Source organism: Dipodomys merriami, unplaced genomic scaffold, assembly GCF_024711535.1.
Source record: "Dipodomys merriami isolate MVZ:Mamm:240054 unplaced genomic scaffold, mDipMer1.0.p SCAF_11, whole genome shotgun sequence".
Classification (NCBI taxonomy): domain Eukaryota; kingdom Metazoa; phylum Chordata; class Mammalia; order Rodentia; family Heteromyidae; genus Dipodomys; species Dipodomys merriami.
In genome coordinates, this window is record NW_027202382.1 from 14,362,632 (window position 1) to 14,377,494 (window position 14,863).

Here is a 14,863-nt window from a genome sequence, read left to right on the forward strand (position 1 = left end):
TCCCAGCAGTTATTTCCTTTCTTTCATGTGTATTATGTTTAATTCTCTCAACTGCATCTTTCCCAACTATTCAACATCTCTGTGTGGAAACTGTTAGAAAACACTCATGGTAATATTGCTTCATATTCTCTCTCCCACCCCCCTCCTTTCTTTCTCTCTCTTTCCTTTTTTTCTTTCCTTCCCCTCTTCCCTTCCTCTCCCTCCCTCTTTCTCTTCTTCCCACCCTCTCTCCCCTTTTTCCCTCCTCTCCTTCCCTCCCCTCTTTCCCTCCTTTCCTTCCTTCTTCCATTTTCCTTTCTTCCTTCCTTCCTTCCTTCTTTCCTTCCTTTCTTTCTTTCTCTTTCCTTTCTCTCTCTTTCTGTAGCTTGTACATTGAACCTAAATGTTCTACTTGTTGTACTTTTGTTTGAACAAAACTCCTTGAAGGAATTTATTATAATTTTTTATTATAATTTTTTTGCCAGTCCTGGGGCTTGAACTCAGGACCTGGGCACTTTCCTTGAGATTCTTTTGTTCAAGGCTAGTACTTTACCAGTTGAGCTACAGTGCCACTTCCAGCTTCTTCTGAGTAGTTTATTTGAAATAAGAGTCTCATGGACTTTCCTTCCCCAGCTGGCTTCAAACCACAATTTTCAGATCTCAGCCTCCCGAGTAACTAGTACAACAGGTCTGAGCCACCGGCTCTCAGCTTCCTTACATTTTCTATTACTAATTGCTCTTCTCTTCTTTTCTGTCTCTCCACTCCTCTCTGTCTCTCTCTGCCTGTCTGTCTGTCTGTCTGTCTGTCTGTCTTTCTCTATCTCCCCGTCTCACTCTGAGAGAACAACAAGCCCAGGCTTGCCTCAAAATTAGGATCCTCCCTTCCTCAGCCTCCTGAGTGGAGGGATTCCAGGTATCTGCTACCATGCCCAGCACCTTTCTCTTTAACTCTTTGTTATTTATGAGTTTATGACTCTCTGTTGTCTCATGACAACTAGGGATACTTTTGAACTCAAGATCCTTCTGTTTCAGCTTCCCCTGTATTGGTATTACAAGCATGTGCAACCATGTTCAACTTTCATTTTCTCTTGAAGTCATCATCTTAAAAGCTTGGCAGCCCAATCTCCATTTTGCATCTATGGCCTTTGCCCTGAGCCATTCTCTGCTGTAGTCATTATGTAACTGTCTCACAATCCAAGTGCTGAACAACCTGCCAGGTGTCAATGCCCCTTACTGCAACAAAGCTCCACCTGACTCATCCTGAGATGATGTATTATCAGACCATCTCTAACCACCTCAGACACACCTGTGACATAGCTTCCTATTCTCCCTACTAAATCCAAGGGATTAAATGCTTGTAGTCTGGAAAATGGCTGAAGTATACTAAAGCTCAGTCTTTCTGTGGCTGCCATAGAAAATCTCTGTCCTTTTTGCCTCTTTATTTGACCTACAGGGGTGAGTGTCTGGATTTGACATGTATAAGTCCTAGTGTTATGGCCTGGGTCCACCTTTGCTGTATATTACAGAAGAACTTGTCATTCTGATCAATTGTGTTTATTTAGGCACTAGAGGGCAGTGTGGAGGGCAGTGGAGGGGTTGGCCCAGCACTGAGGCAGAGCCTTGTCTGGAGCGCAGGCGAAGCTTATTGCCTGGAGAAGGAGGACCAGCTAAGAAGGAGGCTGTGCCCACTGGGCTCTCAGTAGGATCAGGCTGGACCTTGGGGTGCTCCATTGGCTTCTTTGTCTCGGTTCTCTTCATGGGACTTGAGGCATGAACCAGGCTGCTTAGGACATTTTCCATTCTGGGTTTGGCTTCCTTGCCAGCTGTAGAAAATGTAGATTCCAGGTGCCCTTTGCCTTTCATCTCGGGGCTCACACAGTATAGAAAGGATTGTGTCTTACTTCTCAGGCCAGTGTCTGCAAGTCTGGTCTCCCTGTGAGCAGGAGCCGGCCTCATGAGCCCCTTCAAAACCTGACCTTTGCAAGCTGGGCTCTGCAAAAGCTGATCCCGAGTTGGTTGGTCCAGGAAAGGCTGGCCCTGGGGAGCGTGGGCTGCCACAGGCTGCGCGGTGTTGGGGGTCCTTTCAGGTGAGAGGATGCCATTTGGCTTGGTTTGTCTGTGAAGCAAGTCAGGCTCAGATTCTCTTCTTCTAGGAACTCCTGACAGTGGCTTTGGGAGTTTAGCTTGGGAATTTTGTTGGCAGGGCTTCACAGGATGAAAGCCGTATTTCCATCGCCATGAGCCTTGGGGTGTCTTGTTCAGGAGTATCCCCATTGGCCTCTGAACTTCGGCATGGGGTCTGTCCTCAAACCCAGCATCTCTTCCTCCAAAGTCTCCTGCTGCCTCGAGCTTCTCTGGGTGGTCCTCTCTCTTTCTTGCCAGCATGGGCAAATGGGCTGAGGCCTTGCTTCTTCCAGGTCTTTGGGGCTCAGGGTTCCTGGGTTTCTCCAGGCTGGGGTGGCTCACATTGGTCTGAACCTGAACACAAAACACCTGAGCCTCAGTCATGTCCTCATAAGGTTGGGGGATCTTGGAGACTGAGGGGACACAACTAGGGGGCACGGCTTTCAGACCCGGGTGCTTTTGGTTGTGCTGCATTGCATCTAGTTCAGTGGCCTGCTTTTCTTTAGGGTGGTGCCACTCTGAAACTGGGGCAGGAGGAGAGCATAGAGGGGTGGGTAGTTCCTGGAGCACTGCGTTTCCTTGGTGTTGCTTACTCTGAAGATACTCCTGTGTTGATTTGTTCTCTGGAACTGCTACATTTGGTTTCCTGGACTTCCTTGCACCTTCAGGAATTCCCAATCGTATCTCTAGGACCTTTTTCTTCAGGTGGAAATTTAAGTTTGCAAGCATATGCACTTTGAATGAAGAACCAGCAGAATATATCTTTCCCTTTGGAGACCATGTTTTAGTGTTTGCTTCCACCTGAAGTTCAGGCTGGGACTTTTCTGCAGTGTCTTTCCTAGGTTTATCATCTTGAAAGTATGGTCCAGATCTCTTACCTGAGGCTTCAAGGGAATGCATCTGAGCCAGAGGCTCTGGTGGGATTTTAATAGGCATAGGCACCATATCTGTGATGATAGGTTGGCTAGTGGTTGCTGGGCATTTGACTTTAGAGAGACTCACATAGTAAACAACAGGCAGGCCTGACAGAAAGGCCAGATACTTATGCCGTAAAGTTGTCTCCAGTTTCTCAATGGTTTCCTCAGGCAGGGTTTGGAGCAGCGGATGGTATTTAGTAGTAGTATTTGATAAGGCTTGTTGCTGCTGGCCAAGGGCCACTGGTTTACAGGGCGTCACTTTGTGATATAGATCAGGTTCACTTGCTGCCTGCAGCTCCAGAGGCTGCCCTTGTAGCATGTCAGTGAAGGGAGCCATTGCTAGCACCCCAGGAATTCTGCATTCCCAGGAACTGTATACAAGATCAGGGACCTTGCCCTGGTGAATCTGCCCACATTTGGAATCAATGTGGCTTTGCAACATTGCCTGAGCTTGGACAAAAAAATGTGGCATGGGGACAGACACTTGTGAAATCATGGGGGAGAAGAGACAACCATCTCCTTTAGCCTCTGGGGGCCCAGGCTGGGAGATGCTCATGTTGGGTAGGGCTTTGTTGCTCAAGGACAGGGGCTGCTGGCCAGTGGAGGAAAGAAGCAACTGGATGGACTTCTGTATCTTCTCAGGCAGGCCCCAGCGAAGGTGCATCAAGTGTTTCTGGAGGTGGAATCCTAGTAGCTTGTGGGCATGCTCTGGGAAGAAGTGGAGTTCTCTGGTGAGGATTGAGAAGGGCTTCCCTGACCAGGAAGCTTTCACAATCTCACAAGACTGGACTTCGTTACGCAGTTCACACTGCATGGGGCTCTGGGCATGCTGAGATCGATGGAAGGCAGCTGGCAGGCCCCACTGGAGCTGGAGCTGCCTCTGCAGCAGGTGCCATTCTAAGGCTTCACACTCAGCCAGACTCAGAATTGGGACAGTGATGAGAGCCTCCTGATGCTGGGTTGGATACTCCCCATTTGGACAAGGCGGGGAGGGGGTAACTTGAGCTAACACAAGGCCAGGCTGACTCAGCAAGGGGAGGTAGGAGAGGTCTTTGAAGAGATGAAGATCCTTCAAAGAAAGCTTGGACATATTTTTGGAGAGCCGTTGAGGGCCTAAGAAAATGGCAACCAGGGACTCACTGTGTAGAGAAGGTAGGCCACAGAATAGCTGGTGGTATCTTTGCCACACACTGCTCCTTGAGTCATTAGTCTGTCTTTTAGGCAGTGGACGGTGGCCACTTATTACTGCCATTGCTCTACAGGGCAGGGGGTGTACCTTACAATTTTGGTTTTGTTGGACTCTTTTCCCTAGGCTTGTAGCAGACCACTCAGAAACCCAGAGGGATTGTGTGTGCTGATAAGCCAAACATGAATGCCAGGACTGATAGGGTATGGTACCAATTATGTGAGCAGTGACTTTAGAAGTACTACTTGGGAAGGAGCAAGTCTGTAGGTTTTTTCTAGATAGGCAAAACAAAGTTGGATCTGGCATAAGCTCCCTTAGAGAATTTTCCACACGTCTGGGGAGTCCCCACTTCTGGAAGTGGATCCATTTTTTTACATGTACTTCGAGAAGCCTCAGTACTTCAGGACACAGGAATGCCAGGTGGGTAGGGAGGAATAAACCTATGTGCAAGGCTGTAGGATGTGTCTGTTTAGTGATCTTTGAGTTCAACGGCAGAAAAGAATCTTGGGCCTTTAGATGATAGTGTTGTTTGTCCCCCTGGGCACAGTTAGCAGTGATCTCCTGCTCATTCACTGTAATCATAGTTCCCTCCAATCTTGAAGAAGCCACCATCTCTGAGTCCAGGGACGTCTCTGGCAACTGAATGTCCTGCACTAGTTGGAGATGATCAGCCCAGTATTCTTGGATGCTGACTACATTGGTTGGCTGAGCTAAATGTTCTGTTAGTTCTGTTTGTCTTGGGGTTACAGTTGCCAGTGAAATATCTCCAGAGTTCTGGGAATGAAGCTCCAGATTCTGCTCAAAAGACATGTTTGACCTGGGCAACATCTTTATATCAGATGACCCCAGTAAAGTGGTGGATAATTGGTTGGTGTCAGCCTTCAGCAACTCCTGAATCTCCAGAGCTACAGTGTTGCAGATTTTGCAGTGGGGATCTGCACACAGGAGCTTCCGCACACTTTTCTCTTGAGGAAGCCAGCCCTGGCTGGGAAGAGAAGCATGACAACTGTTAACAATAGAGGACTCCTGCCTCCTTGAAAGATTGTGGCTGGGGATACTGCACCATTCTCAGTCCTACAGGTTCTCTAGGCCTACACTGTGGAAAGTGAGCTCCTTGTAGGAGCTCCTCATTCTGAGAAGTAGCCGATATTCATGCTACTATACCCATTATATTAAGAACTAGTCCTATTCTCTAGAAACCTTAAGAATAAGATGGCAGACTGTCCTCTGAAAGTGTAAGGCCCGGGAAGTGAACTCCTTGAAGTCAGATCACAGACGCCAATGTGAGAAAAGTTCAGCCTTGGGACTCTGCCCTAGCATAGCTAGCTGTAAAGAGAAGGTGACCCTGATGGCTTCTTTATTCAGAATCCATTCTCTTGGCTGGATAATTTGTCTCCTGGCTGAGTTCAACCCATATAATTTCTTTTGTGAATGATACACTAGTTGAATCCTGAATTGCAGAGCTATTGTGACCCTACCACAGAGTAGAATTGGGTGACGGACTTTTCCCTCCTGAGACACCTGAACTTCACTCTGTCTGGGCAACCTTTCAACCAGTCAAGTAGACTCCCTTCATGTATGTCTCTTCCCAGGCATTATCCCTCTCCTCATCCCTGCCCCATGCCAGACCAAGAATTCTTCATGGACCAGGTTGGGAGTTGGGAACCTGCAAAGGGTAAGAAATCACCTTTTCATGACAGACAGCAGTTTCTGGGGCTTCTCAGCTTCTCCTTGGGCAAATCTCCTAGCTGAGAAATAAGACACAGTGTTATATGTTATGGAAGTATTTTCAGGGACACCCTATAATAAGCAAAATAGTCAGGCCTTTATTTGGCCTAGGGTACTGAAGATGTAAGAGTCATGTTTGTTTATACCATTACCAGTTACAACATGCTGTCCCTTACCAAAAATCATTTTTTCAATATTATACCTAATTTTTTAGGTAAGGCATGAGCTGAATTGCACAGGGTCAGAAAATTAGTAAACAACAGTTAAGGATATCTATCTTGTTTTAATTCTTTAGTCTTAAATGAATTAAGAGAATTTTGGAACATTTCTAATTTTTGGCCGTTCTGCTTTCCCATCCAGAGCCATAAAAGTTAAGTGGTTACAACACACATTTCCTGGCACCAAGGGTCACAGAACAGGAAGCCTGCCTTAGTCAGAGAAGAGATTGACACATTACCTCTTGATGCTCTAGCCCTTTGCCTGACCTTTCGGTGATGCTAAAAAAAAAAAAAAAAAAAAAAGTGAGAGAAAATAGTATTAGCATGTGAAGCTATTTCACATTCACACTTCACACTTTTGGTGTCCAAAATGAGATAAAGATCACAAACACGTGCTTTTCTGTATTTTATATATTCCTGTCCATTGCCTTTTCCTCCATTCCACCAATTTTGTGCTATCGTTGATTTACTTTGAGGCTCTCTATTCTCTTTTCTCGGAGCTGGGAAGGTGGCTCAGTGGTAGAGCGCTTGCTTTGCATGCATGAGGCCCGGGGTTCGATTCCCCAGCACCACATAAGCAAAAAGAAAAAAGCCGGAAGTGGCGCTGTGGCTCAAGTGGTAGAGCGCTAGCCTTGAGCTGAAGAGCTGAGGGACAGCGCCCTGGCCCAGAGTTCAGGCCCCACGACCGGACCCAAAAAACAAACAACCAAAATCTATTCTCTTTCCTCCTGTCCCCAATCACATGACAAATCCTGCAGGGAGCTGAAGATGGACTCAAGGGGGAAAAGCTGAACAAATTAAAGGAAGAGTGTTTCTGACAACCCAAAGACTTCTGCTTACAAAGTTTTCCAAGGAGAAAGCTCTCCCATTCGGGGGAGGGGGACTTCTGAAATCCTATGTTTTTTATATTTAGTTCTAAACTCAAGCCAAATAGGGAAGTTCTTGGGTTTTCAATTAGTGTATATTGTCTGGAGGACCAGGTAAATAGGTTCAGAGAAGCAAGCACCATGTGTGTTTCCCTTACTTCTCCAATACTTTATTCTTTCTTTTTTCTTTTCTTTTCTTTTTCTTTTTTTTTTTTTTTTTTTTTTTTTTTGTCGATTGTGGGGCCTGAACTCTGGGTCTGGGCACTGTCCCTCAGCTCTTCAGCTCAAGGCTAGCGCTCTACCACTTGAGCTACAGTGCCACTCCCGGTTTTTTCTGCTTATGTGGTGCTGAGGAATTGAACCCAGGGCCTCATGAATGCAAGGTAAGTACTCTACCACTGAGCCACCTTCCCAGCCCCTCTTTTATTCTTTTATAAACACTTGAGTTAAAAGTTAATGTATGGTATAAATGTAGGGATGGAAGAAATATGGAGAAACAGAGAGAATTTAAAGGTTTCTTTGAGATTTGAATTAGTTCAGCTGAGATCAGAGCATCTCCCTACCCGGCAGCATCTCTTTTTAGGTTCATGCCTCACTCCATGGTAACTCCTTGTCACGTGCCAGACAATTAGAATAATGACAAAGATGGAGCCATAAGCATATAAGGGATATCCAATGCTCCACAGCACTTCTGTTTGGCTCAACATAGTTTACATCTTATTAGCATGAGGAAACCAGCCATCCCCCTAACTATGAGTTCAAGGTCCTTATGAGTAATGACACTCAGTGCTGGACCCTATCATATCCACCTCACAGAGGGCAGAACCAAGCCAAGCAGACTGCATCACAAAGCCCTTCTGTTTCCCAAGGGAAGTGCAGTGGTGATTCAGTCTGTGGATGGTGTGTGGTCCTGCGTCAAGGTTACATAGTCTGCATCTATACGTGCCACATGCACAAGCTGTGTCTACTTCCCACTTTCTCTTTACTACCACATTGGCTTGTGTTTCTCCTTCATAAGAACTATCCAGTCACCTGTCCCTAGAAAATTACATGCTTTAGTATATAATTCACCTGGTGAGAAAGAGTGGCTGAAATGTTTAGCAACTCAGTCAGCCTGGACAGTCTGTTAGACTCCTAATCCAATTAACCTGCAACAAGCTAGAACTGAAGGTGTATGTAGCTCAAGTGTTAGAGCACCAGCCTTAAGTGAAAGAGCTAAGGGAGAGTGCTGTGTATTGGTGTGCATATGCATGCACACCAGAAATTAAAGGGAGTGGCTGAGTCAGAGGACCCTCCACCAATTCTGCCACCTCTCCTGAAAATGTAGCCAAGAAGCACATAGGAACATGACTATGGCTTAGAAATGGAGAGCTTTAAGCTGTGCACTAGTGCTTTACACCTGTAGCCCTAACTGTGCAGGAGGCTGGGATCTGAGGTGCTGTGGCTTGAATACTTGGTTTTATGCTCTGTACATGGCTGGATGGAGCTATATTTCCAGCTATTAGGCTAGTTAATTGGAATAAAAAAATACTAACATATGTATGCAACTGGCATCCCAGAAGCAAAAAAGAGAGACAATGAAACAAAATAGAAGAAATAACAAGGTAAATTTCTAAATTTATGTTATATACTAAGCCAAAAATCCTAGAAGCAGTAGAACTTTGGAGATTTACTAAGTAATAACATTGTACTGAAATCTCCAATTATTATTATTATTTTTTGGGTCCGGTTGTGGGGCCTGAACTCTGGGCCTGGGCACTGTCCCTTAGCTCTTCCCCTCAAGGCTAGCACTCTACCACTTGAGCCACAGCGCCACTTCCGGCTTTTTTCTTTTTTGCTTATGTGGTGCTGAGGAATCGAACCCAGGGCCTTATGCATGCAAGGCAAGCGCTCTACCACTGAGCCACCTTCCCAGCCCCTCCAAATATTTTTTTTTTGGGTCCGGTCGTGGGGGCCTGAACTCTGGGCCTGGGCACTGTCCCTCAGCTCTTCGGCTCAAGGTTAGCGCTCTACCACTTGAGCCACAGCGCCACTTCTGGCTTTTGTTTTGTTTTTTCTTTTTTGCTTATGTGGTGCTGAGGAATCGAACCCAGGGCCTCATGCATGCAAGGCAAGAGCTCTGCCACTGAGCCACCTTCCCAGCCCCCTCCAAATGTTTTATCTGATGAAAAAGATGATTAATTTATGGCATGCCACTTCCACTCATTTTCATCTCTCACATATTTTGCTGTGTGGAAGAGAAAAGATTCACGCTCCAGCATGTATGCTGGAATATGCACTGGAGTACTTAGAGCTTTAGAAAATTGTCAGATTGAGATCTGCTGCTCTAAAGAACAGATCTTGCCAAGATCAGGTAATCTTTGTTTCCAGTAGATGGAGGAGGATTATAGTATCTGTCATGACTGGAGAGTTTGTTTTCATCCAGGACCATGTGACATACTACTCATTAATCATCTGTTCCAAATGCCAGACAGGTTGGTGTTTAGAGTGAAACCAGAGATTAATTACAACTTGAAGTGAAGACATTAGCATAAGAGAGGAGAGAAGGTCATCAACTAATTAGCAGGCTTGGGCAGAAGTGGGTATCATTGTTAGCATGATTGCAGAAGATGGCAGGTGTACAGAGTACATAGAGATAGGAAGGATTAGGGAAATCAGCTGTTAGACTGTGCTCCATGACCCACAGCTGAGATCAGGAAGGGGTTAAAATTGGCTACATAGCAGGCTTCCATCCTGGAATATTCTTTTAATTCTGGCCAGGCCTTTCCTCTCTTTTCCCCCATACCTTGTTTCTGGAATCCAAAGCTCCATTATCCAAGACTTTGAGCTGTGACCAAGAGGACCAGCAGACAGGCTAGAGGCCTACTTTTCTTTCCACCCATCCATCAACTTCACTTTATTGGCTAGTTCTGAAATGTATGAAGTAGATGCTGATTCTCTTGGGAGAAGAAAAAAAAACAACAGAATTTAATAGCTTTTTTGGGAAAAATAATATTCACAGTAAGTAATTAGAATAAGGTTATGGGAAAAACAGCATGTGAAATTATTTGCCCACCATGAGCATAGCTGTGTAAAAATGTACCAAAGAGAAAAACAAGAAGTATACTCTTGTCATCTCAGCACTTGACAGGCCTGAGACGAGAAGGATGGCAAATTTGATCCGAGGCTAAGATCTCTAGCAAGACCTGTCTTCTTTTAGGTTTAATTATTATACTATTATTATTAACATTATTTTTTACAGGTCCTGGGCCTTGAACTCAGGACCTGGGTGCTATGCCTGAGCTTCTTTGTACTCAAGGCTAGTGCTTTACCACTTGAGCCACAGTGTATTTGTCAGCTTTTGCTGAGTAGTTTATTGGAAATAAGAGTTTCACAGCGTTTTCTATCTGAGCTGGCTTTGAACCATGATCCTCAGATTTCAGCTTCCTGACTAGTTGGGATTACAGGCATGAGCCACTGGTGCCCAGCTAGTTCTATTATCTTTTTTTTTTTTTTTTTTTTGGGTCCGGTTGTGGGGCCTGAACTCTGGGCCTGGATGCTGTCCCTCAGCTCTTCAGCTCAAGGCTAGTGCTCTACCACTTGAGCCACAGCGCCACTTCCGGCTTTTTTCTTTTTGCTTATGTGGTGCTGAGGAATCGAACCCAGGGCCTCAGGCATGCAAGGCAAGCGCTCTACCACTGAGCCACCTTCCCAGCCCCATCTATTATCTTTAAGTAGTTGTACAAAAGGGTTATAATTCAGTAGGTCAGTTTACAAACTCAATACATCTTGATCAGTGCCACCCTTATCATTCTTCTCCATCTCTCCCAACCTCATCCATCATCTCAATTGTAGTAAGACCTTGTCTTAAAAAAAACAAACTAACCAAACCAAACCAAAAAACACCTCAGTTTTTCCCCAGACTAACAGCATATTTGCTTGGGGGGTTAACTTGTGAGTATATTTCTTTCATTTTTCTGAATATGCTACAATTAAAAAACATTTTAACTAAATTATTAGATAGTTTTCAATCCAATGACAGATTAAGTTGATTCAGATAACCTTTTCTGCTCCTAACTACTAAAGATTGACAAAATATATTTTTACAAATCTGTTTACACACATATAGACACATCAAAATGAGATGCCTTTATATAACTTGTTAATGATAATAAAAAATCTGCTGAAAGACACTGTGAAACTACCATAGCAGTGAGCAATTATGGGGCCAAAACTCAGGTGAGAATGGAAGCTTATCAAGATGAGCCTGACATTTGTCCTTCAATCTTAAAGGTAGTGACAAGAACTAAGAGGCTGAAGAGCAGAAAACTAGACAGATTTGTGGAAGAGAGAGAACAGAAATGGGAACTCAAGTGTCTGAATAAGAGAAGTACTCTGTTAACTACCCTAGGATTGTGGTTCATTCTGATGGTCTGGGCCATAGCAGTAAGTAAGCTGGAAAGAGGAATGGCCTCTCAGAGAGTAACTCCATGGTGAATCCTTTAGGTATCTGATTGAACAATGGCAACCTGGATTATCAATGTCTCTAATTCAGGTACCAACCATAAGGTACTGGAAACGACAACCATAATATGAAAAAGGAAAATTACAAGATAATCTCATTTAGGACAATAGATGTTACAAGCCTAAAAAAATATTCTTCATCCAAATTCAATGATACATTGAAACAGCACACTGACCAAACTAAGTTTATTTCAGAAGTACAAGGCAGGTTTAACATAGAAAAAGCAACTAATGCAAATCACATGAGAAGAACAGAAAGAAAAATCATATGATTATATAGACAAAAATAGAAAAGTGATGTGATAAAATTGAACATCCATTCATTACAAAAACTTTTACCAATCAATAAATTGATTGGTTGTGAGCCACTGGCTCACTGACTATAATACTAGCTGCTCACGGGGCTGGGAAGGTGGCTCAGTGGTAGAGCGCTTGCCTTGCATGCATGAGGCCCTGGGTTCAATTCCTCAGCACCACATAAGCAAAAAGAAAAAAAGCCAGAAGTGGCGCTGTGGCTCAAGTGATAGAGCGCTGAGGTAAAGAGCTGAGGGACAGCGCCCAGGCCCAGAGTTCAGGCCCCACTACTGGACCCCCCAAAAAAACATTAAAAAAAATACTAGCTGCTCAGGAAGCTAAGATCTGAGGATTACAGTTCAAAGCCAGGCTGAGCAATAAAGTCTGTGAGACTGTTATTTCCAAAAAGCTTCCAAAAAACAAGCCTGAAGTATAACTGTGGCTCAAGTGCCATCCTTGAGCAAAAGAAACTCAGGGACAGCACTTAGGCCCTGAGTTCAAGTCCCAGGAAAAGAAAGCAAAACAAAAAAACTGATTAGGTGTATCCCCAGATGCATCCAAGCACCAAGAGAAAATATTGTGATTTTTTTTTTAATCTATACCACACATGTATAGGTTGTATTTTTGTTTTTGTTTTGAGGAGTACTGAGACTTGAACTCAGGGCTTTATTCTACCTAGGCTGGCACTCTACTGGTAAGCTACAATTCTATTAAGCTGGCTGTTTTTCTTTTGTTGTTCCCCAAACAATATAGCCCAACAGTTATTTAGACAGTACTTGTATCAAGTTTTGTTAGTAATCTAGATATTATTAAAGTATTATTAAGTTATATGCAAATAATAAGTTATATGAAAATAATGTAAGGAATGTGAACATACGCAGATTTTGGTATCTGCAGGAAAGTCCTGGAACAATTCCCCCCCATGAATAGCCAAGGAATGACTTCTTTTTTTTTTTTTTTTTTTTTTTGTCAGTCATAGGGCTTGAACTCTAGGCCTGAGCGCTGTCCCTCAGCTCTTTAGCTCAAGGCTAGTGCTCTCCCAGTTGAGCTAAAGTACCACTTCCAAGGAATGACTTATTAAAGTAGAAATGTTGAGAGCGTTACCTCTGGCTTAATGATGAGAAAGATATATTTACTAACCCCTTTCTACGTTCAATATATGTTACTCAGAGGGCAGGGTTTCTAGCCAATGTTAGTCATGAAAAACAAGGGAGGATTAAAGATTGGGAAGGAGGAATGAAAGCTTCCACAATTCACAGAATATCTGAATTATATGTTGAAAATTCAAAATAATCCACAGGTAAAAACTATTAGGAAAATTAAGAACATTTAGCAAGGTTACTAGATCTTTGTCATTACTTGACTGATGTGATCTTACTTCTCCATGCAAACTATTCAACGGATCGTCACTGTGTCTCATACAATATACTTGTGAGGGCTGGGAAGGTGGCTCAGTGGTAGAGTGCTTGCCTTGCATGCATGAGGCCCATGCATGAGGTTCGATTCTTCAGCACCACATAAGCAGAAAAAAGTTGGAAGTAGTTCTATGGCTCAAGTGGTAGAGTGCTAGCCTTGAGCTCAAGAGCTGAGTGACAGTGCCCAGGCCGAGTTCAGCTCCCACGACCAACAACAATGAAAAGAATATACTCATGAGCACCTAAGATGTACCAAACTGCTCCGGACACAGATGAATTATTGTTATATAATTCAACACCAACACATTTTTTTTTCAGTCGTGGGGCTTGAACTCTGGTCCTGGGCGCTGTCCCTCTTTTGCTCAAGGCAAGCACTCTACCATTTAGAACCACAGCACCACTTTGGGTTTTCTGGTCGTTGATTGGAGAGGACTTTTCTTTCCAGGCTGGCTTTGAACTGTGATCCTCAGATCTCAGCTTCCTGAGTAGCCAGGATTACAGGCGTGAGCCACAAGCACCCAGTTCAGCACCAACACATTTTTTAAACAGGAGCATCTTTGTTAACACACAAAGGCTAAAATATGCAGGGAGTCAGATTGGAAGTCTCAGAATACTGAGATGCAATAGTATTGCCAGTATTCGCAAACAGGATAGTACACCATGTACCAGTGTAGTAGATATTGCTAGATTGCAGCCAGCAACACTAGGGGGCAGCATCTTCCCACCCCATCCTCCTAGTTCTGCCTGGTCTCAGTGAGCAGGACTTTTTAAGGTCATCTGCTCCAGCTGCTTGCAAGCCTGTCCTTACATAAGAATCACTGGGAGTCTTGCCCTGCCTACATTAATTGCTAGGCCCAGTAGAAATGAAAATGTTAGCTCCTTTGTTGAAAATGAGAACTTTAAGCAATTTGCATGAATTTTACAGTTCAACTGCAAACATCAGAGCATTTTAATGCAAAATCACCAACACCAGACAACCCATATTTTGTAGCTCATTCCTCAGAACAGTAGAAATACCTAATAAAACCAAGTCAACGGTTTCAATTTTACTCCTTGATCTGGGCACAACTACCATGTGGAAGTCCATTGCTTCTCCTGCCTGCTCATCTTATGTTCAAAGTGAGTTCTGCTGAAGTCCCATACATCATGGGTTTACCAGAATTCTGAGCTTTTATGAACCTTGCGAATGCTACATGTGAATGAATGATGGACATATTGCACGCATTTCCTCTGCCCACACTCAGGCTTTATTATCCCACTGGACATCACTTACAAATGACTAGTGTGAAGTTAAAATGATACTTTCTTTTTTTATTTTTATTTTTTGGGGGGTCCGGTCGCAGGGCCTGAACTCTGGGCCTGGGCACTGTCCCTCAGCTCTTCAGCTCAAAGCTAGTGCTCTACCACTTGAGTCATAGCGCCACTTCCGTTTTTTTTTCCTTTTTGCTTATGTGGTGCTGGGGAATCGAACCCAGGGCCTCATGCATGCAAGGCAAGCGCTCTACCACTGAGCCACCTTCCCAGCCCCTAAAATGATACTTTCAACATGAAAGTTTACTATATTTCAGAGATTATGGATAGAGGGAAACTCATTCAGGAAGACCCTAGAAACTCCTTGTAGCTTGGATTAAAA

General features: G+C 44.0%; 1 protein-coding gene across 1 annotated transcript; it reads right to left on the reverse strand.

The window, feature by feature from the left end:
* Nucleotides 1-1,533: 1,533 nt before the first annotated feature.
* On the reverse strand, nt 1,534-7,730 carry Spata31f1 (SPATA31 subfamily F member 1). The gene is made up of 4 exons (XM_070007440.1): nt 7,582-7,730; nt 6,392-6,431; nt 5,894-5,954; nt 1,534-5,191 (listed from the first exon to the last, which is right to left on the reverse strand). The coding sequence occupies exons 1-4, from the start codon at nt 7,723-7,725 to the stop codon at nt 1,534-1,536; spliced, it is 3,903 nt and encodes a 1,300-aa protein (XP_069863541.1). The 5' UTR covers nt 7,726-7,730.
* Nucleotides 7,731-14,863: the final 7,133 nt, after the last annotated feature.

Bases quoted from the DNA above. Each gene is read 5' to 3' on its own strand.
- Spata31f1 (XM_070007440.1), bottom strand. From the start codon at position 7,725: ATGTTGAGCCAAACAGAAGTGCTGTGGAGCATTGGATATCCCTTATAT. The intron at 6,432-7,581 runs GTAGGGAGATGC...TTTTTTTTTTAG, and splicing joins CTAAAAAGAGATGCTGCCGG to CATCACCGAAAGGTCAGGCA. The intron at 5,955-6,391 runs GTAATGTGTCAA...CTTATTTCTCAG, and splicing joins AAGGGCTAGAGCATCAAGAG to CTAGGAGATTTGCCCAAGGA.